This window comes from Dendroctonus ponderosae, unplaced genomic scaffold, assembly GCF_020466585.1.
Source record: "Dendroctonus ponderosae isolate FM_Combo_2020 unplaced genomic scaffold, Dpon_F_20191213v2 Dpon_F_20191213_1, whole genome shotgun sequence".
NCBI classification, from domain to species: Eukaryota; Metazoa; Arthropoda; class Insecta; order Coleoptera; family Curculionidae; genus Dendroctonus; species Dendroctonus ponderosae.
The window spans coordinates 11,675,432-11,699,718 of record NW_026017110.1 but is presented as its reverse complement, the minus strand read 5'-3'; the positions used below and the strand labels follow the sequence as shown (position 1 = coordinate 11,699,718).

The 24,287-nt window shown below is 32.5% G+C and overlaps 1 protein-coding gene and 1 long non-coding RNA gene across 5 annotated transcripts in view; one reads left to right on the top strand and one right to left on the bottom strand.

Moving 5' to 3' along the window:
- LOC109535451 (teneurin-a) overlaps nucleotides 1-24,287 on the top strand; it is a 272,613-nt gene that overhangs the window by 172,432 nt on the left and 75,894 nt on the right. For all 4 annotated transcript variants that reach the window (XM_048661444.1, XM_048661445.1, XM_048661443.1 and 1 more), the window contains 3 exons: nucleotides 7,639-7,815; nucleotides 18,018-18,245; nucleotides 19,955-20,140. In XM_048661444.1, coding sequence (XP_048517401.1) covers nucleotides 7,639-7,815; nucleotides 18,018-18,245; nucleotides 19,955-20,140 — 591 coding nt within the window. The remainder of the gene's footprint in view (nucleotides 1-7,638; nucleotides 7,816-18,017; nucleotides 18,246-19,954; nucleotides 20,141-24,287) is intronic.
- Nucleotides 8,399-12,118, bottom strand: LOC125502630. The gene is made up of 2 exons (XR_007280397.1): nucleotides 11,579-12,118; nucleotides 8,399-10,107 (listed from the first exon to the last, which is right to left on the bottom strand). It is a non-coding gene; the product is annotated as an uncharacterized LOC125502630 (long non-coding RNA).

Sequence of the window (24,287 nt, the reverse complement as noted above, 5' to 3'; positions counted from 1 at the left end):
TGTCTGTCTTGTTAGGCAAAGAGGATTTAGTGTGGTCCAGTTGTGGGGGTTGTTTGTCCATTTTGTCTGTAAGTGTATTAGTCTTTCCGAAATTTTTGTCATGTTTGTGCGTTCGTATAGTAGTTGGTTGGAAGGGTTGTGCAGTGGGTTTTGGGGGTGTTTTATAAACAATGGACTTAAGATGTCCTCAAAGAAAGAAGCCTAAGGGTGTTCAATCCGGTGATTTTGGAGGTCATTAAATTGGTCCCTTTCTGCCAATCGATCTATCCAGGAATATTTTATGAATGTTAGGGAGGGTTCGGAAATAGACTTTATTACTGTTTACAGCAAAATAGACAACATTTTTAACAACTTATAAGATAGTGCGTAAGTAGATCCCATGGGTTTTATTGTAGAAATTTCCCGTCCGTAAATAAAAAGTAATTTTTCTCGAAGTAAAATAATCAATAAATCCGCAGTCAATTGTTTAAACTCGATTTTCCCCCTGTTATTCAACGATTTTAACAGTGTAACCGAATCTTCGAATCATTTGTACTATAAGGAGACCCTATGACATAATTTTTGTTTAAACTCTAATCTGAAAGCCAAAATCTCATTGCAGGCAATTTTAATTGTTTCTCTAATTTTGAAACGAGATTACTCTAAAACTTCTGAATAATGAGCAACAAAGTAGTACCTAATGTAAAGAGAATTGAACTCCCTTTAAAACGATGTGCCACTTTGAGATTCTAAGGGTGACATCTACCAGTCTTAAGGGGTTGAAACAAGGAGGCTGAAAATGTTAATTTAAAGTGTCCACCTTACAAATAAAATTGACGGGTTTTTTCCGATTTCTTCATATTTTCAACTGCAAAAAAGCTACTAAGGGTGGGAACTTTTCAAATTGACACCCGGTATTTTTTAAACACTGCGGTATATCTGGAACCTAACAACAGGGCAATAAGCATTGGTTATGGCTTATCATTTTCCTTTTTATGTTCGCCTTGAAACAAATCAATGGTTTCATTTTATTTTAGCTTTTTTAAAATCAGTTATTGATTTATGCAATCATTTTCCTTGAATTCTTCTATATTTAGAGGTATGAACTAAGCTCTCATCTGACTCACAGTCCTTGCATCAATGTACGAAATTGTAAGTTCCATTATTTTATCGCTTATTATATTGGACAACCCAGTGTAATGAGAGAGCTTTTAGCTAATTAGTATTCATCCGAATTCCATTGTATTCCTTCCAGAAGCATTAATCATTCCCTAATAAGAATATCCCATTCACCAGTCATCTGAAGTTAAATTAAACACATGTAATATTTTAACTAGGGAAAGTTTGTTACCTGTCCAGAATAATCGAGGGATTCGCATCAGCCCTTCTTAGGGCATGTTTGCCCTTTACACTAGAGCACTGTTGTTAGAAGTGAGATATCTTCTCGGGTTTCCTGCTTTAAATGGGATTTAGTCATTTAGTTGATTCGCTCCGAGATAGAACAAAGGAAATTTAGGTAGGCAATCCGAATTGCTTCCCACAGCTCCTTATCATCGCGTGTTAAAACGTTGTTTATGCCCTTTTGGAAAATTAGGTTGCAGTAGTACTTTATTATTCTATTTCCACTATTTTCGATGGATTGGTCTGCATTAAATCACCTTCGTGATGCACGAATTGAAATCGCGTATGAATCCTGGAACCATTGAACTTAGTCGATTAAAGTGCAAAATTGCATTAACACAGACGCATTCCTGTCAGTTTTTATTATTATTAAAATTAACGTTTGATTAGCAAAATCCAACATGTTAAATAACTATCATAAACGTATTTTCTCATGTAATCAAAGAAAACTTTTGCCATACCCTATCCACTTATAAGCATAAGTTTGAAATAACCAAGTAATGAAAATGGTAATCATGCTAGTAATCGTAACTGTAACTGGAAAATTATTTTGATTTAGGAACAGTTGTATTGTAATATCGACTTGTTAATACACGCATATTTAATATTTTTATTGGGTACGTGCCAATGAGTAGAATATACTTTTTGTAATTAGTCCAACTTCAATAATTGCTTTTACCGCTAAAACTTAATCCTCAGTTGAAATGAATAGAACTAGCTCATAGTTGAATGTCCCATAAGAACATCTAATATCCTAAGGGAGCATTGTACAATATATGGCAGGGATTGAAAGGGATATGCAGTTAAAATCGTTGTGTTTACCTTCCATATATAAAGGGGATTTGGCTGATATCGATAAAGCTCAACTTTTGCAGACATAGAAAGAGGTTAAAGCTATTGATCTGAGAGATTCGACCGGATTTTTTGTTTAGTGGCTTATTGTTAAATGTAACGAAGTAGCTTTGCCCCCAGCGTATACTTTCAACACAATCATGATATTGCTCGGATTAAATTTAAATGCCTATCATTTTATATTATCTAGACTCTTTAATTTATAAAGATGTTAGGTGAAATACTGTTTTAGCCAGTACATAAACTGTAACAATTAACTAACTGGAAACTAATTTTAAGCTTGGAATTAAAATAGTCGACTGTTACGTTTAGTAACAAACAAAGCTTCTCGAGTAATTTTGCAGCCATTCGAACAACAGCGTGGGTCCTGTAAAATTGAATTCATAAAATCTGTTCTTTTGTTCGGTAAAGGCTCGGAAGCGACCAATTTTCCATCGCACGTTGGAAATTTTGTTGGAATCTGATAAATGGTTTCTTTCTATTATTCTTTTGTACTTAATTTTTAACAGCCCTGGTGCCGTTCTCGCCAACACAATGTACGAATAAATGGCTTTTAACTTCTGTCATACCGCTTTATAGTGAAATTGAAATGAAATTGGAAAACAGCCCTCTGAACTGCAAAATATTGGAAAACTGAGTTCAATTGTAATCATGCAATAAACGTCCACGTTAATACGAATCGTAATCTCTTCAGAGTTTATCGATTGAACAGGATGTCGAAATATCTATTATTAAATTCCGTTTCCACACTTAATGACTGCTCATTATAAAGTTTTTCTATGAATGATTGACCAGTTGAGAGAAATCCTGTTTATTCATATAAATTGTTTTTCATTTTTCGAAAGCCGAAGCTCTCGAGTGGTAAGTAGTTTTTTCTTATTTCACAAAAACTGAAAATCTCTTATTTCGGAAGTCTGCGATTGCTACTTTCATCAGTTTTAAGTCATTTCAATGTTAAAATTTAAGGTTTTAAATTTAAACGCATTAAATCAAAAAATGTGGTTTGCTTGAGTTTAGGTCTCAAAAACCAAAGGCACCACAAAGCTGTATCTTTTTGTTGTTTGATACTAATCAGTAAAACTCCTGCCATTATTTTTCGTGTTAGTCAATGTTACTTCTCGTGTAGACAAGATAATAATAGAGCCACCGCATTTTTATTCATGTGTGTTAGTTAAATCAGGTCTTTCATTTTTAACAAAATTCGCCACTTCTTATAATGTCTGCTTCAGACCTGTCGGGCTGGGATTTTGCATTTAGTGTAACTTTCAGAATTTTTTAAATTTTTAGTTGGATTACTTTTTACACTTCTGTTCGCTAAATTTTGTATAATAATGGAAGTTTAAATTTTTGCACCAAAGTACCGAGTTTATGCAGCACAACAGGTTATGTTCATCTGTATGAAGTTCTTTATATTTGTAAATAATAATATTTTGTTTTGGTTTATGGAAAAGTTTCTAAAGCCGTTTTGACACTTTCCTTAGAGTTGCAGTCGCCGTTAATTTAACTTTTGAAGCTTGTTAAAGTCTATATAGCAAATGAATAGCAGCCCTGGATCTAATGTAAGATCTAAATGTAAACCGTACAAACATATTTGATACCCATGAGCACATTATCTTTAATATACTGCCCTTTGTCTTGTGAAAACCAGGCAAATAAAGCTGAATAGTTTCGGCAATAAAGGTGCATTTGAAATTTACAATATAATCCAATTAAAACTTGACAAAATTCTCATTTAAGATTTCCATTTTCCGTCCGCTTAATTTAATGAGTTAACTGAAATACCGTTGTTTTCGGACTAGTTTTAGCAGTAAGTGCCGACGAAAATAATTATGGAAGGTTTCGATCCCATCAGCATGCAGATTTATCCAACGTTAATAGTTCTTGATTGTACCGAAACCCCAGAGCACTATGAAAGTCGAATTTGATTTATTTTGTTTGTTGATATTAGTATATAGATTCACTGGATTAAATAACAACGGACTCAATGCTTCAGTTACAAGTACATTTTTACTTAATGTTTATTCTCAGATTATGTGTACATAATTTCGCAATCTTAGTTTTTGGGAAACTTCAACAGCATGAAGATTTCATTCATTTTCAGTGATTATTCATTCGGGCTTCCGTGTTTTGCATTTTCTCAATCAATCATCTATTTCAAGTTGCTCAAAATAGTATAGTTTGAATCTTGACTAAATACATACTTATATTAGTTGTACAGCAAAGAGTTAAAACGATCTAGATGAAATTGTTTTCAATTTTTGTTGTCCTTGTTTTTGTAATCCTTTAGCGATAGCTCCAAAATGCTTCGTTACGGGTTTACAGGGTGTTGAAATGAAACTAAAAAATGCAAAAGGACAAATTTGTTCAAAACGAGATATTTTAACGAATTTTTCCCTAGGGAGGGATCAATACCTAGGTAAGACACACGTTCTGCAATAAAATTTTTAATTTTTATTTTTGCTAGTGGTGTGCGATCTGCATACCATTGCATTTGGTAAAGAAAAAAATGTTTTCACTGCATTTTTTAATGATTAGACTTATTTGTCAAATTCCTTGTTGTATTCCAAATAAAAAATATATCTTGCATTTTTTGCTGCGACGCGCTGTTAGGATTTTAAAGTAAAATTTCTGGAAGGTGGACCAAGACATATTTTTTATTCGGAATTCACGAAGGGATTTCAAAAATAATTCTAATCCTTAAATGATACATTGGCGTACCATTTTTTCTTTAACGATTTCGGCAGTGTGGCACTAGCAAAAATCAGCAAAAATGATTTTATTGCAAAACATGAGTCTGAGCTGTTGTTTATATAGCAAAATAGCGTAATTTTCGGACCTAGAATAATTGGTTAAAATATTACCCCTTTCTCAACCAACACCCTGTATGTTTCGATGAGATGTAACTTCATAGATGCGTCTTTTACCCAACTGTTGCATCTACAAGGTGGTTAAAGTTGTTAATATCTTGTTTCCTTGTACGAAATTTGTTGGAAGTGGTAGAAAGGTGAGGTGTAGAGGCTTAAAAAAATACATAATTTTGACTATGAAAGTACTTGACAGTACAAACGATTGTAATTAAAAGCTTCCAAAATTGAAATATCGGATAAAAATTGACTAATTACATTTTTTAAATTTTAAGTTGACGCTGTTCCTAAAAATGTAAAAATGAAAAATAGAAACGAGTACCAGCTTTTTAAAAAAATATGCAGTTATGCAAATATGTAGGATAGATCACTGTTTGTGCCCAGACTGTAACTCAATATTTTACAAGACACATACGTTAACGGGTAAAAAAATAAGCTGAACTGGATCCAAAACACCAAGGATCTAATAAGAAAAGGGTTAGATAACCTGGCAAAAATAGGGGGTAGCGTCATTATTCCAAGAGAAATGCTCATTAGTAAAGGAGACATCTTGACCACAATTAAGAGAAATCTGTTGACGCATTTAAATAACGAAACCACGTACAGTTTAATAAACAAATTATTAATATTACACAAACACAATGGCGAAATATCCTGAAGCCAGATGTTTCTCTAATTAATCTACGAAATAGCAACACGTAACTACCATCATCAAACTCAGAGCACGATATTGTGAATGAGGTCCACATTTATATCGCATTGATGAAGGAGAAACACTTACTGCAAGTGCGAAATCATGCAAAGCTTGAATTACATATTTCTGTTATTCTAATTAGACAGAGCTTACTAGGGACTTCAACCGATAAGCGCATTATTAACCTACGGCATTAGCAGATAATCCTCTGCTGTGATGTTTTGCACTAGCTTTCCAACTTATACTAGAGTAACCAAAGTTGTAATCCGAAATAACCAGAATAGAGAAATAAGTAAAGCAGAAGTCAAACCAAAACTCTAAACAGAGTTACAGAGTTCGGCGCCTCTGAAAGTAAAGTAGGTGATGAAATTGCTTAGAGCCGGGAGAAGCCGTCATATACAACGGATGCGTTACATTTTATTGAAAAAAACGGAGCCACAAATTGATTATTGTTCAGGTGCATATTAGTGTTTACTAAGTTTCGGTAAACGTTGAACCTTCTCTGCTCTGATACGTCCACAATACGAAGGTTTTTATTGTGGAATTTAATTATTATTGTCGTATAATTTTTTAAATTTGGATTCAATGGAAACAGGGTTCTGAAAAAAAATTGACCAACATTATATTCTGTTCTCGCCAACTATTTGCTATAGACAAGTAACACACATTTGCAGTTATTGTTCCCTATAACATAGAAAAACATAAATAAAGATAGTGAGTCAGGTATAACATAAAAATGTGATGCAGAATTCCTGAAAAATTATATTTTATTAAACATAAATATGTCAGACAAGTACGTGTATTCAGTTAAAATAGCATTCGAGAATTTAATTCGCAATTTAAAAGGCAAAACTTTTCAATCGTAAAGGACTGACTGACGTAACGTTTAGCTTTTTGAAAGTTTCAAACTGGTGGAAAAATTTAATTTGCTCACTTTAAAAATCTGAAAACAAATTTCCAACTTTTACGAAACAGATTTATGTGAAACAAAGTAACTGGAATTTCGTTTCGTTCGAAAAGATTCATAACTTTTAATTTAAAATATGTTCTTTTTTATCTCTGCGGAAAGAATGGAGTTAAGAAATGTGTGTAGGAGGGTTTCATTTCTTGGTATCGTATTTTAAATTTTGGTTTATTTATTTATTATCTTTTAAGACTTGGTTATTTGGGACAAATTTGACTTGTCGAAAGAGAAAAAAAATAAAATTATTTAGTTATTTACCTTTTTATTATATTTGTTATTATCATGTTTCATTATATTGGAGGACAGTTATAGCGCAGAGTTTTAAAGTTATTCACATTACTTGTTCTTCATCATGCGCCCTGTCCTCCTAGAACTTTGGTCATCAACACTCCTACTTGAATTTTATTCACCGCCATCCTGAAGAGTGTGCTTAAGTTTACGCCACACCAATCGCATAAATTCTTCAGCCATGATGTTTTACGTCTACCTGGACCACGCTTGCCAGCAATTTTACCCATCATTATAAGACCGAAGTATTGTAATTTTGTCCGTTTGATGGTGCATAGGATTTCAGTGTTTTTATTTAGATGCTTAAGTATATCTAAGATCGGACTTTATCTATCCACGATACTTTCAGGATTCTCCTATAACACCACCCCTCAAACCCCTTAATTATTTGCTATTTATAGTCCAGGCCTCCCGCCTGGACTATATTTGATATTCACATTACTGGGAGTATTAAAACAATAAAAAACGTTTACGAACAAATACTATAAATGATTATCACATTTTTAAATGCAATCATTATCTAATCACCAGAAGCCTAAATTTTAAAATTGCATATCAATTATAATTGTAATCAGTGTTATATCGTTTTGTTTCAGGTGTTTGTCCAGTATTATGTTCCGGTCACGGTCAGTATGGTGGAGGAATCTGTCATTGCGAAGAAAGTTGGAAGGGCCCAGAATGCGACATTCCCGAAGGAGACTGTCGCATTGCCGACTGCTCTGGACACGGGAAATGCGTCCGTGGATTTTGCCAGTGCAAGCCAGGATGGAAAGGTAATTATTTTATTCCCGATAGATTTTATGTCTGCTCGAGATTTACCTTGTTGCAGTCTCGGGATTGCTTTTTGCGCATCGTAACAGTTCCAGTTAGTGCAATAAATTTCCGCTTGCCGGAATTTTTGTTAGGACTTATGCTGGTGAATCATATTTTAGTACTTGATAAACATAGAAGCATTTGAACAGCAAAAATATATTTATAATAAAAGATTTTGGAAAAACCGGAACCGTGAAAAATGAAAAATATATATTAATGCTGAATAAAATACAGTCAATTTTGTCCTTCAAGAAATGCCTTCTTAAAGCAAATGGCACGGAAGCTATGATTTAAATATAACTTTTACTTATGACTTTTCACAATTGGGCTTGATTTTACGCTACTGGCCATTTTGCAGATTTAGTTTTGTAAATCTTTTGAGGTGTTTTATATTCTAAAATATTCAGGATATTTTTATTCAACTTTACATACGTATAAATTTTCGTTAATACTTTAAACATTAATTTGAATGAATATTTAATAACAACACAGAACTCTTGCATGAGTACACAACAATACTATACAGTGTTAAATAAAAAATAATTTTAAGCGTGGGTTAAAATGTATTTTAATAGCTCACGAATTTCTGTTTAAAATTATTAGTCTAGAAAGCCGATTTGCATGATTTGCAAATTTATATTCCTTATACAGGTTCCAAGCACTATGATTTTTATAAATTACTCCTGCCACAAGCCAAAATAATCTGTAATTAATCAATTTTAACGGAGTTGCTAAATATATACCTAGTGCTTTTTAACTTCAACCTTTTGCTAATTATTGCAAATTTTAGTTCAGTTGAATATTGTTATGCTCTTAGGTTTACAATCAGGATAATTTTTTAGATACGGTTTAGGTTTGTACGGATGATACAATTTTGACTTAGAAATTCCGATTAATGTGAACATGGAGTTTGAAAATGCATACAAAAAAGACAACAATTGAAAGATATAAATATGTATGTAATAAGTAGGAAGAAATTAAAAATGAAAAATATGAAAGTGGTGTCACGCTTAGCTAATAATTAAGAAACCCACCAAACTACTCCAAAATGTGAATATAACTAGACAATAAAAAATTGTATCGACTTTTTATAAATAACTTACTGTCTATATTCGTATTGAACGCATCAACCAATTTCAGAAAAAGTGGGCGCTTTATGTACGAGATTAAAATCAAAGTGTTTTAAGCTATGAATTTAATTCCATCTTGCCTTTACGTACTTTTTTGAGAGTGTGTTCTCATTCAACCTTTATTGATTGAAGAATTGATTCTTCAGAAATAAAATCTTAAAAAATTATAAGCAAATTTGCTGATGTTTTTTATACTACTTGACTTAGCTTGAACACGTTATTTGTACGCCATTCATTTTTAAGTAAACGTTTTTTTTTAATAAAAAAAAAGTTGATCATTTAAAATCTCGTGAATCCTTTACATATATTATTTATGTACATAAATAAATTCAAACATTAAACCGAACTCCTTGATGCATTTTATGTATAAAATTGGATGTATCCCGTATTTGCTATGTTTCAAACAATTACAAATTTAAATAATAGAATAGCAGATATTTTTGGTCCAGTGAGCTTGTTTGTGACAATGTTTCACATGGTAAACGAAATTACAAAAACAACTACCAATGGATACAGTTACACATTTTTAGGCTAATTATTATTGTAAATAAATGGTCACCTGCAATAAATCAAAAATAACAGAAAAGAACAAATGAAGAACAATTGAACAATTCAATTTCTATGAATTGAACTCATGGAAGTGTCGCTTATTTCTGATGTAAATGAATTGCCAGCATCTCCACTGAAAGCTGTTTTATTTACCATTACACGGTAACTGCCAAATAAAAACCTCATGTTTTTTTTAATCAGATTAGTGGTCGAGGTACACTGTAAATGCAAAAAGAACAGTTCACTTCACGGACTATTGCCTATTTTACTTAACTGATTAAAATTCTAGGAGTTCGTTACGCTTATAAAACTTTCCCAAATGACTTCTCTTCCCTACTTTATTTATTTGATTAAATAGCGAATCGGATTAAGTCCGATGCAAATTCGTACCTTTATAAGAACTTAGTGATCGACCTATAGATAAAAAGCTGTTTCATTCGAACGAGGAAATTCTATTTTATTATACGCTGTAGTTCACGAAGTCATCTTTAACGAAGTATATGCTTCCATCCGCTTGAAACGGGTTGTTCCTGGCAATGTGTTATCTTGAATTGGAAAAATTGTTAGTCAGCACTGGAAAAAACAAGAGTTCCTCTCGTTAGGCGACTTCTTCTCATTCGGTGAAACTGATCAAATCAATTCGAAATTTATGGTGCTATTTGTTTAGTCATATTATAAATATGTTCACTAATATGCAGAAAATACATATAACAAGATAAAAATAGAATAAACTTGGAAAATGCGCATCTGTATATATGCAACAATCACTTCAGCATTACTACTTAAGGCAGAAATTTATAGTAGCACGTGTGTTCTATTCTTTAATATTTGCATCCCTATTGAGTGCCGCCTACAAAACAGTGAATGATTTCAGTAAAATAGTCAAGTGTTTTTTTCCGAATTCGAATGTTTGAAGAACAACTTTACTTCTTTCCAGCTTCACAGTACGAAATACAAAGAAAATTGATTTATCTTGATGTTTCCGAACATAGTCACTTTTTGGAGTCTGAAAAAAAGTAATATGATGTGATCATGAGAAAATCATACTCGGCGTCGAAAATGAGTGTGACAAGATAAATGTATATCCAAGCAAATTAAATTTTAACAATCTATTAAACTATTAAAGTTCTGTTTTTTAATCTTCTGAAAAGCAACAAAACAAACCTTTAAAGGTGGAGCTATTTATACAGGGTGTTCTAAAACTTCTAAATTAAAATGGATCGAGAATATTCAAATGTTGCATTCAAATGCGGTACAAAAACTGAGTCAAAATTGAACAGTAATCCAAAAATTACTATAAATTCTGAAATTTCGCACATTTTAAAACCAGACGAATGAAATTCAGGGACACCGGGTTGAGAGTGATGAAAACTTTCATGTCGATTCGCTCCTAAACGAAGAGGTTTTTCGAGTCGTTTTTCGGTCGTCAAGAGCACATTTTTTTGTCTTTATTTTCTAATATTAAAAATCGTAAATTGGTTTTTACGATATTTGGCGTGCCAAAAAAGATTTGCTGAAACTGAAATTTGGATTTCTGGTAAAGTGCCATATAATGGTAAAGTGGAGAAACATTTTTATGAAAAATTTAAAGATTACCTAGATAAACTTAGCACCAAAGTTAAATTTGATACCCGATGAAATGTACAGAATAGGTCAAAAATGTTAAAAAAATTATTTGATGAGCTGTAACTCGTAAAATAGTAATATTTCGAATTTTTCTTACATGACTTAGTTTAGCATGTAGAATATGTCTTCAAAATTTCCTAACGCATTTTCCGAACACCTGGTATTAGTCTTTTATATTACGACATTGGGAGAAGGATTCATGCTAGGAGGAGACTTTAATGAGAAACACGTAGATTGGGGCGTAAGATTAACAAATACAAAAGGAAAATCCCTGGGAGAAGCTATTAGAAATATGAGTGATAACTTACACTACGCGGGAAAACCAACTTATTGGCCGACGGGTATAACGAAAATCTCAGATTTAGTGGAATTTTTTATCTTCAAAAAGGTATCATCAAATTATGTATAAATTAATCACCTTCTTTGATGTTCAATCAGACCATTCAGCATTAGTTGATTGGCTGCTTGGAAGAGCTTCCACGCTGACTTACAACAGGAAATCACGTTGAACGTAAGCTTGAAAACAGCCGAACAACGACACAGAAACCGAAAAGTTTGTGACTTTACTACAAACATTTGCTCACAAAAACAGCAAAGAAGTTCCTCACTTCGCGAAATGTGTAAACTATACGGATGAAATTCGGATTTTATTCAAAGCCGATGGCAACATACACGTTAACCTAGTGATAAGGAGTGATTAAATAGACAAACTTAAAAGCTAAAACGTGAAATTTTCAGATTTCAACAGTATTATCTCAATTCTTTTATTGCAAATTTATCAGCAGAAAACGAAACTTCGAAAACGAATATTCACTGTGGAAGGTTATAAAGAAAGTTGGAGAACCACTTGTGTCGATACCGCCTAGTAGAAAGGCACTACGCGGTAGGGCTCGCGATGACCAACAAAAAGCGGATGTATTTGCTGAATTTTTGGCGGGCATATTTGTACCAAACGACCTACAGAATAACTTTAACCCACCGGTTGCAGACAATATTTTGTCCTCCATTTCGACAGACATAATTGCTCCTGTTACAACGAAAGTTTCTATACTTACAACAATTATTTTGTATCAAACATGGACTTTCCGTTGTTTCGGCTCAAATATCATATTAGTCATATGTTTTTTTAATGCAGAAGTTGTCAGGATATCAGAAATATAGCAATAGGGTACACTTTATGATAATGGATTTGATACAAGTGGATAATAAACATTAGTAGATATATAGCTTAATTAATTAATAGATTTAATGGGCCACTGTTCATTGATTTACCCACATCCTAATATGTACGATATTTTAGCCACGTTGCTTTTAGAGCTTTTTTCCAGCGTCAAGTATAGCGAATTAACACTATGCGTTATGGCCAAGTTGGGTCACACACAACGAGAAATAAGTGTCCGTGCGCTTTTGTTTTCTTTGCGGAACTAATTTTTCGATCGCATATTTTGGTTATTGTGGCTTGCACAAAAAGCTATTACAACAAAGCGATGAATGCTGGAAAATAATGCGTTTGTTTCAACGTTACAGATCCTGATTTAAAACCATTTATTTCATGTACGAAGTAAAAAAGATATAATGTCTTTTATCCATGCAGCACACATGAAAAAATCAAATCAATGCCAGGTTGCAATCATTACTTATCCTTGAAATTTCAAGGATCTTATCAAGTGTAATGCTTAGTTATAGCTCAAGTTACTGTTACGCAAACTGTGTAAACTCAACGCACTAAAGTAATTCAATTCAATATTAAAAATTCACGTCTATCAACCAGATTAAAGACAACTCGAGAATAGACAAGCAAAAGCCGGAATCAAGACTCTTTTTTTCATTATCGGCTATTCAAGGGCTAGTCCAAGGATCACCGCTCTTATCCTTTCTGTATAAGGTTTGTTGTCATGACATATGCAGCAACCACTTCCATCACTTGTGTGACAAACTTTTGAGTTCAAACAGATGTGTCAGCATACATTTTACAGTATATTGTACATGACAAAAATACAGAGAAAGCAGTGAACATATTTCAGATGCTAAAGTGCAATATAGTAACATTCTTCTATAAATGGAGTTTCACCAAATCGAACAAAACAACAACGTCTCTTATTAAAACCCCCAAACTGGACTAGATTTTTCAGCGATAACAGCTAACAGTCATATAACGATGACCAAACCATACTTCTAGAAATTGTCATGATCGGAAACATCAAACTAAACACGTACAAAATATTAAAACAGAAATAACTGCAGAAACAAATTACATTTGATCGTAAAAATATAAATACGAATTAATCAAAACCAAGCTACCGCCAAAATATCCAGAGCAATATGTGGACCTCTGTTGGACTACGGAGACATCCTGAGAGGAAATGGCAATAAAATTAAGCAACAATGATCGAACAAGTATCATCAGAAACACTGCTTCAAATGCAAACCCAAGAAAATAACAACTAGAAAAAATTGATTATTCTGAATTCCGTTTGACTTACAAGGCAAACCAGTTAATCCCGTTTCCCTGTCCCCAATATCAACTTTAATATACAGCGTGTCCAAAATAAGGATGCATTGCATGGGGATCTCGGAAACCGTGAGAGATACGATTTCGGTTAAATTAGCGAAAATTTGCGCAATCAAAGGGATTAATCATATACATGGCGTTTTCAAAAATCAAGAATTTCTTTTTTTTTGAGATATTTAGATTATATTAACGAAAATCCAAAATACCGCTTTTTTCTAAACATCTCAAAAATTCTTCTGATTACGCACCTTTTTCCTAATTTGGCGTCTCTCACGCTTCCGAAAATTCACATGCAATGCATCCTTATCTTGGACACCCTACATATTAATACTGGCAAGCGAAATTGAACTAACCAGTTAAAATAATACTTATTCCGGGAAGCCTAGATTGATATATTTTTTGCACGTGCAGAAAAATCGCTTGGATCGATAGCCTATTTGCACCCCTTTGCAAGGAACTAAGATTCTTAATATTTTTTTTTCGACACTGACGACATTCGCACAAAAATAGTACCATTGTGGATAATATCTTCTTCCTTCCGCACCATGTGCTGGCCTTTTCGAAAATTTTGAAGCTGCATAACTAATGTTATTTATATTTTTCATATAAAAGAGTGTGCAATTTTTATTTATCTCGTTTAACCATTTAAACTTCGATTTTCAGGATTAGATCTTAATGTGCTTAATGATCTAAAACACATAATTCCAGATGCCTCGCTACTGAATTATATGCAATTTCTTCAAAAATTATATACTTTAAAAAACTTGTTTGTATTTCTAATGAAGCAGAGAGATATTTCGATAAACTATAGCAGCAGAGAAGTGACGGATATGAACTAAATGTTCAACAAACTAAAACTAAAACAATGCAATACTTATTTCGAGTTGCCCATAATAAAAAAAATAAAAAGTTTTTCCTTTTCCATGTTTCATAAAGCTTTTCCATCTCCGATCGTCTTAACGATGTAGTCGTCACGATTGGTTTTTCAGGGTTACCAAAACAGATTAAAACTATGCTGATAACATTAAGGGTATGTCGCAATCACAAAGAAATATTACCTGCTGCAGTGTCTCTTCAGTTCTTTATTAAGGAAGTTGTTCTGATTATAGGCTACATACTACATATGTATGCAAAAATAAGTTTGTTTTAATAAGAACTCCTATTTGCCAATATAATTCTAGCCATGAACGAGGAAGCTAACGTGGTTGCAGGCTAAAGCCAGTATTTGAAGTTAAGGGACATTTCCAATTAATTGAGTCTTAATAATTCCATCCGACAAATAATTAATATAATACGTTATTAAATCAAAAGTTCGTTCTACTTTGTCTAAATAAGCGAGGAAACTACATGGTTTACTATTGGTTAATGTTCGCCAACATAGAGACCCTATAAAAAGTAATTTAACAACTCTATATACACAATGATGAATGATTAGATTTAGATTAATTGCTTTTAGATATAAAAAATTACAAAACAAATCGGAAGACATCGAAACACGGAAATTGTATAACGCTTTACCGTACAATACAAATAATAAATATGAATTTTCAACAAAGGAAATAATTTAATTAAAGTTGACATGGTCCGAATAATTACAATACAATTCAGAACAATAAAACTGAGATTTGTGATTATAAAATAATCGCCGTTTTAATGCGCAATCGTAATTGTTAACATTTTTCCCGGCTTTAAATAGGCGAAAAATTTAACAATTTAAATTTGTCTGTCTAACGCATTTATCCTTAATTAATTTTTTTCCGATCTTTGAGAAACACATAGGCAATCAATAGTTTGGTATGATCAAAGACATTGTCTATAATCAGGTACCTACTTTTACATTTTCATTAAATTGTCTGTGTATGAATCAGGAATTTTGTCATTTTAGATGAAGTGGTGATTTTAGGAATATAAAAGTCGAATGATCTAAGCTTATTCTAATGTTCAATTTCATAATTATATGTTAACTGGTAAGTTCAGTCATGAATTCGCATTTCATGCGAAAAGTATTTGTAAGTTAGCATAGGAATTGTTTTGTCCTTTTGCCCTTTCTTAGATTTTGTATAAAATGTATTTTGTAAATTTAATTATTTGGCAAAGTATTGTTGCCAAGTATTTTATTTTTGGTATTAGAGTAGTTCTGTCTTCGTCAGTTATTAATATGGTAGAGGTTTCTAAGAGAACCTTCTTTCGTGGCGTTTGCTGTTGGTCTAAATTCTTGAAACAAAGTCAGTTTTTCGATTGTGAATGCTTGATGTTTTTCTACACGTTTTACTGTCGTTATATCATGCACAATTATTTCTTATTTTATCGATCTCTCAATAAATGAATTGTTGCAGTCTATACTTATATGCTTAATAACAAAACTATTTGCCAATCAGTACTGCGAATGCTTTTATATTATTTTATGAAGCACCATAATTATTATTATGTCCTAATTTATTGTTTTAGGTAATTTGAAAAATACGTTGTGGTCATAATTAGGATTTGGTTGCTCATTTTGGTTCATCATAATCTAATCATCTCTAATTTGTCAATGAGACCACGTTTAAATCACTTTATCAATATGTTTATGTTAATATATTGTTTATTTTATTATTATCAATGTTTATATTAAAACGCGGGTAACATTCTAAAATAAATGTTGATTTTACTTTAAGGTCTAAAGTAAATTCGAAGGACTTTCCAGAACGTTTCTAAAACTTTTGATACTTTTCCCATCCGCTTCGTTATTTAAAAATGATAATTGGCCTTACTCTGCCCAAAACTTGTTTCTGTTCCTCGCGAGGGATGCAAATTGCTTTCTTAGAGAAAATAATAACCGTCTAACGCAAAATAATTACTTCAGTACGGAGCGCGAACACAAACAATCTTTGAAACCACTACCGGATACTCTGAGGTGTTTTCTTTGAAACTTTCTGAAGTGGTTTGCCATTACTGCAGTGTTTTCCCATTTCATGGATGGCTTCATTGGCTGCGAACATTTTTTATTTAGCAAGGTATCGTCTTTGTAACAGTATTTTCTTAGAACAAAAAAAATATCAACATAAAATGATTTGTGCACAAAATTCGTTTGTTTTTCGTTGAATTAAAAACTTTTAGGAATAATCAATTGTAAAGGGTAGTTTTTGTGCATATTTAATTTAAGCCTAACCTGAAAAGTTTTAATTTCAAATAGTTTTTGAAGCATTGATAAATTAAGTTCTCCTCTTTAAAATGCTTACGGTTACGTTAGCTTTTTCGTTTTCAATTTAACTACCCCGAAAATCAGAACTTTTAGTATTAAGAGCAGTATAAGGCACTTAATACTAATCGTGTTTGGTCCATGTTCTTATGTGTCATTCACTTTCTCAATGAAACGTATTTAACATTTTATGTGGCAATAAAGCACATGTGATTTAAGCACCCCGTTAAGTTGAAGTAAAGTGGAATTGAAAATATGGGAATAGAGAGATTCGCACGCAAAAATATAATCTTTGGAAGACTTGATTTTGGTGAAATGCAATATTATTGTGCAACTTTGTGCAAAGCCCCAATAGATAGTTTAGGTGATGACACCGTTATCTTCAATTCGTTTGAGTGAAAAATGTCATACAATGTATCTAAAGTACATGAATACGTTCTGGTGGCTAATTAAAGTGTTAAATTTCTCACTTAACAACCTAGTACTCGAAATGGTTCGTTACGTAGTGGAAAATACGGGATCAAGTTCGCAAAGAGTCAACTTTTGGAACTTCAGAGTGTTTTATTTCCGATGATGCTCCAGACACTCATATTACATTAAGCAGTTTCTTAATTAAAAGGACAGCTGACTTTTCATTGGAGATCTTTCAATTAGCTTGTAATAAAGTGTACCTAGTAAAATGTTTCAAAATTATATATTTCATATTAATTAGCTTTTGTGACAACGAAATTAAACTACTTAATCTTGGCCGAGACGACCAATACACCGTTGCAGAAAGACAGTCAGTTATACTAAAAATGCATGGACAATTTACTCCCATAGTAATATTTAAAATCATTTAGTCGGTGAATGTACTCATTGAAATTGTTCTTGTGTAAGCATTATTTTTGTTTATTACTTTAAAATATATACCCCATATTAACAATATTGATATAACTTTTGTAGATTTAAGTGTTTTTTCGATACTGCTTAAACGCTCATTTGCGGAACATAAACTAAAGTCTGTTATAATATAAGAGACACCTAAAATGTTGAAACTTGCCTAAGCAAAGTTAAACTATTTTGAGAGTAAGAATATTTAAATACGCCTAACATCATTAATAATACAAATTTCTGTTTCCAACTTATTAGCTTATATTAACTATGACCATATTTTCGTTGTAGGTGAAGTTTGTGAAGAAGCAGATTGCAAAGATCCCAACTGTTCAGAACATGGAGCTTGCGTGAGTGGTCAGTGCTATTGCAAAGCAGGTTGGAAAGGCAGTATTTGCAACGTAATCGATGAACAAGTGCATAAGTGTCTTCCATCATGCTCAGAGCACGGTGTTTACGACTTGGAAACTGCTAAGTGTGTGTGCAATCGTCACTGGACTGGACCTGATTGTTCCCAACGTAAGTTCATCAAATATTAAGTTGATTAAACTAACGAGGACCTCGGCAAAACACATTATGAAACATTTGACGAGTCAGTTTTGAGCATTCATAAATAACATAAAGAAGTTAACAGAAACTTTTCAAATCAATAAATAGAATTATACAGCATTTATTGGAAATATTCAATATCATTTTATTTACATAATTTTTGAAAAAGAAAAAAATGGAAAATTGCTTTTCTGTGGCATCGCAAGTCTATGTCATCGCAAAGAAGATGCCCATTCTTATTTAATCCGTAAGCGTTTTGAATCAAAGGCAAATTATTTTGTTAAGTTCTGATTTGGTACATAACTTTAGAAATACCATTATCTGACTGTAACCCCGAGTTATGTCTGACTACGAAATTTAAAACAGATTTGGCGATTCCAAAATTGAGTAGACATTGCTCGTGCACCTACTCAGAATCGCGCTTTGCTGTATGTGGAGCATTTTTTGGGTTTGTACTGTTTGTTAAACTTGTTTGGTCCGTAAGCCAGTTACCGGTTACGAACTACTATTCACAGCAGCAGCTTGTGCAGTTATAATTGTAACACAAATATATTTAGAAGTAAATTTTTCTTTTTACTTGTGCATCTACAGGATTGATTACAGTACCAAATTCCATGTCAGCATCTAGAAAACAGGGCAAACTGAAAGTCGTTAAGTTTTCGATATTCTAAGTATATAACCAGAAAATTGCAATTAAGTCAATGGGCACTTAAATATCTAATTAGTAACTGATCTAAATGTTGGTGGCAATATCGGATTCCTGAACGAGCCGAACAAACATAGTTACTGCAACTAACATAATGCATTAATCGAGTCAATTTCATAATACGCCACGGGTGTGTGCTCTTAATGGTTCCAAATTCTCATAACTCCAATTAGCATGGGATAAGTAGCTATTAAACCAATAGATAGAACCTCTGCGTGCGTTATTTTATTAACGATGGGGGTAATAATCGGAATAGAAGAACGGATTCATTCTATTCATTGGGAAAAGATCACATCCGCTTCCCGGGTAAGAAGCTCGCGAACCTATTCTTACTGCGTGCGTTCTCCTCTACTATAGGCCGAATTAGGTTGATAGAGTAATCATCTATTTTTAACGTCCTCCCACTTAATATTGTGACATCATATTTAACGTTTAATCATTTTTGAGGTCCGCAGTTTTTTTAAATGTCGTCTTAAAATTTTCTAAAATTTTTTCAGCTTTGAAATATGTTCCACATGATGAATATGCAAAGCAAGTTTCATTATTGTTCATGTCGTTCAAAAAGATTCGCAATTCGCTAAAACATTCAGCAAATGGTGTCTAAGCCAATATGTAAATTGTGTTTGAGGCCTTCGCAATTTTCCAACGCATTTCAAATGGCAGTTGAATATATTACATTTAAATAAATGTGGTGAATAAAAACGATTGAAAACATTTTTTTGAAAAACAAAGCAGAATACAACAATAACATATTTCGTGTATGGAAATATTCATGAACTTTGTTTTTACTAACCAAAGAACAATTAAATCACCAAGAGAACAAAGTGCAATACACGAAAACTGATAAAATGGTTTTATTGTTCTAAAACTTTGTTTTATTCTCTCGCACTTTCATGCAATTACCGTCTGCATCATAACTCCAATTCATTTGAATGATTCCAAGGCAATGAGTATATTGTTCATATGTTTTCAGCGTTGTGCAATTTGGACTGTGGTGATCACGGTCACTGTGAACTTGGAAAATGCAAATGTGACGTCGGATGGACTGGATCAAGGTGTGAACAACTTCCCTGCGACATTAGATGCCAAGAACACGGCCAATGCAAGAATGGCACGTGTGTCTGCTCTCAAGGCTGGAATGGACGACACTGTACATTGCGTAAGTAGCAAAGTCACATTCATCAGTCGTCTCGCGTAAACAATTTCTCTAATAAGCATTCAATAAAATGATGGGCTCGTTTCCGATAAAATTACCACCTGGTAATAAGTATCTTCTGGGAGAGCATTAAGAGATTAATAATAAACTGTATTTAGCACTACAGAAGGCCTAGATCGGATTAATACAAAATATTATTAGTGAAACTAGTTAAGTGGTGCATCAAAGTATGACATTTGAGCAAAATTGGCTGAGCAAAGTCATCAAGCATTAGTACCTATTACATGGTTCCTGTTGTAAAATCTATTCAGGACAAACCGGAACAAGTGGAAAACGTTCAGAATTGCATTAGAAAAATTGTGTATAGGTCATTCTCCTCCTAATATTGGTAGTACCAGCTAATTCTAATCCCAATTCTTCTAATGTCAAATATTTTCCGCTCTTTTTCGGTTGTGAAGATAGAGTTTTATTATTTTGAAAAAGGATATATTCATATTTTAATACATTTTATGAAAATATCAGCAATTGCTGATATTTCTTAGGGTGCGGTAATAATAGGCGCCATAAGATAGATATTCATTTGTTTCGACGGGCAATATCTGCTGATACAGATACTGCAAATCACCAATTAGGTACTGAAATGAAGCACAAGCAAAAAATGTTAACCAAAAATTAAAACATGCGTCATTCATATCTCCATATAACTATGATAATATCTTCAAACTATAGTCGTTTAAATTGTATTGGTGCGGGTGTTCTAAATCATAAAATATTTGTTGAAATATAAAAATGAATTGGTCCTGATAGGTTATGTTTTATAAGAGAAATAGAAATTAGAATATTGCCGGTTTTTTAACCATTGTTGGTCTTCTTTCATATAGCAGAATCCCGTTCTAAGCCTAGCTCTAGATTTATTAGATATAAAAGTTACCTATATCTAACCATTTGCCTTGCTAGAGCACAATTACAACTAGTATTATAGAGACGATAATGCAATTAAAATGACAGCTGATCTACTATTAATGCAAAAAACATGATCCCTGTCTAGATAACGTCCATCAATGTTCTGCATCCCCCCGAAATACAAGCCGAACACTCAGAAATTAATTATCCCCATCATAACGTTCACAGACTGAAAACAGTCCCATCATGTTACCGAAAAACGTGAACGACAGTCTTTAGATTTTTAATTAATGAAAGGGTTTAATCATCCTTTAGAAATCGGGGTATCGACTCTCTTTTCAGAGGGTGAAATTTGATTACGAGCGAGAATTTTCAGATAGGAGCAGTGCGGAATTTATAAAATCAATAGACGACAAAAATTAAACAGTGGTTGGGGTTGGCTTCCGTTTCCTAATTAAAGATCAACACAATTATTTAAAAAAATGGCACTTTGTAATCTGTTTTTTATATTTACCGGTTTTTCTTATATGATCTTGTTTTGTGAAAATTAAGCCACATGATAAAATGACCTTTCTCCGATTTATTTTCTTCAGAATTTCATCTTATAATGTGGTTCTATATGACATTCTACAGCATAAAGAGTAATAAAAATTATGAAAAAGAACCTGCAAAGTGCTGTCTAATAATTTTTGTCTGTCTAAAAGGTTTACTGGTCACATACTTTGTAGGTCAAAATAAGCCAAATGTACTAGTTTGAGTTTATTTATTATTAAGTATAGATAGGCAACACACCCAAGCAACTTCTATAGTAGATCCTAGACCCTCACAGAATTATTAATGATGCTATTAGAAGATCCCAAATGAGTACTTGCCGGTGTGCAGGAAAATTAAAAATAATTTCGGTTTCCAATATTTAACGACCATTAAAATCGTGAAAATTTAAGCACATTTTTTTTATGAACATATGAAGGTTTTAATGCTCTGTAAATTATAGATTTTGTACAACATATTTCAATTGTAAATTGGTGTCTATAGTTTGTGTTAAACTTTAAATCTAAATCTGAAATAAACGATGTGAACATTTTTATTTCAAATTTTGACTGATACCCCGGAAAGAGAAAATATAAAAAACATTATTAAGAATGTCCCCTTCAGTAGGCATGTGAGTGCCTAGGACTTGAACTTGATAAAGCTCGATGATAATTTACTTACTACACACAATTAATCTCAAATCTGAAAGGATCGATTTTAAAAAGAGGAAATGCGAAAACGAAAGCTCAGCAATTTTCAATGCTTCGTTTATCTTGAAATTAATTTAGGTTCTACGTTTGAAAAGAAACATAAAAGCTGATGTTGCGAAATGTTTGCATTACTCGATCTATGCACCTAATATGTTGTTAATATTGAAAACAGTATATTATACAGTCCATTAGTTCCAAGTATCTTAGCCAGATTCTAATTATCAGTTTAAAAGATAGGAAATTGTAAATCTAATCAAAGAAGTATATATGTAATATAGGTATATAAAATTATAGTATAAAAATTTAAATCTAACTACTCCTCTAGAAATGCTACTACTTTCTGAAACGTGTTTCAAATTTAATCAAGCATTGGTATTTTCAATTCACAAATCAAATAGATGGTTTACAATACCTGAAAAGTCTTATTATTTTATTTAGTCGCTTTGCAGCCACGAAATACAAAAGGTGCGGTAAAATTTTCGCCTGTTGTACGCTATTGTTTTTTGTATGCTTCTGAATTGCCGTTCTTGTACAAATAAATAAAACCCATTATTTCACTTCTTTTTAAAAAATCCCAACCGGTACCGTGAACTATTCTAACGAGACATTTAGTACGGATATTGGGTAAATCTAATAGATATTTTTTCCAATTACCAATTTTTCAGTATAGTAAGAATTAAATGTGGATGTGTTATTTTTGATGATCAAACAATTTCATGTACATTAGTTCACATTTTTAAACTGAAAACTCATTCAAACACAATCAGAAAATTATGTGTAGTAAGCAAATATGTCTAACTGTAGCTGAATTATCGGCTGTTAGCACAAATGATAAATTATTTTACGAACATACATTGTCTAGACCTTTGTTTGGACGTTTAAGTCTAAAGTTAAAATCGAATTTAAATGTTTTGTTGTTAGTTTTTTTTTCATCGTAGCTATTGTACATTTCTTAGTTTACTACTAAAACACTGAGACGTCTAACTCATTTGTTGTTAATTATTTTCGTGGCCTTCGAGAAAATAATATACCGTATCGATACAGAAAAGCCAAGAGTAAGAATTAATAATGAGTTCCAGTTCTGAAGTTCAGAAAATATTCATATTATACTGTAATTTTCTGGGTACTCACTACATTATTACTGTTTCCTGTTCTTGGGATCTGCCACTTTCTGTTTTCGTTTCGTAGTCAATTAAGTCAATTTAATGTGCGGGCGATTGTCACGACACTAGACAATCAAACTCACTTTTCCGGCCTGAATAATAAATCTGAAAAGCATGATAAAAATGCTAGTTCATATTGCTCCTTGTGATTAGTGAACTGCATTTCAATAATTGGATTCCTCTGGACTTGAATTGGACGTAGAAACGAGACTCTTGCCAGTCAGACCAATAACGTTTTCCATTAATGTTTCTTATTGAAGCGATCCATTTGATTTGTTTCTCCACTTTAACAATGTTAGTATAATATAGATGATTTTATTTACTTATACTACTTATACAACTTATAAACTAAGTAGACATTGATTTTAAGCAATGCTTTAATGTTGCATTTTTAAATTCGGTTTTTTATATGATTTTGTACTCAATGGCTAACAAAATATAATACAAAATATTCCAAACTAAAACTCTAAACAGTTTTCTAAAACGGAAATGATTTTATTAAATAATTAATAAGATTCTCATCTAATTTGTATGAAATTTCTATTAACCTTTGCCGATATAGAAACAAGCTTTCCAAAGTTCCTTGCGACAAATATTTGTAAGATCAGCCTTACTTTTTGTTATTCTACATCAGATGTTTTATTCCTGTAAACTAATTGAACATTTAATTAAAAAGTAAACTATAACAATAGTGATATACTGCATCTTTATTTAATGTCTCGGAGACAACAGAGACGCATGATGAGCATAAGAGTTGGGCCTGCCTCCCGTACATACATGGAGTCACGGACAGGATCGGCAAGATACTGGAGAAACACCAAGTAAAAACCATTTTCAAACCAA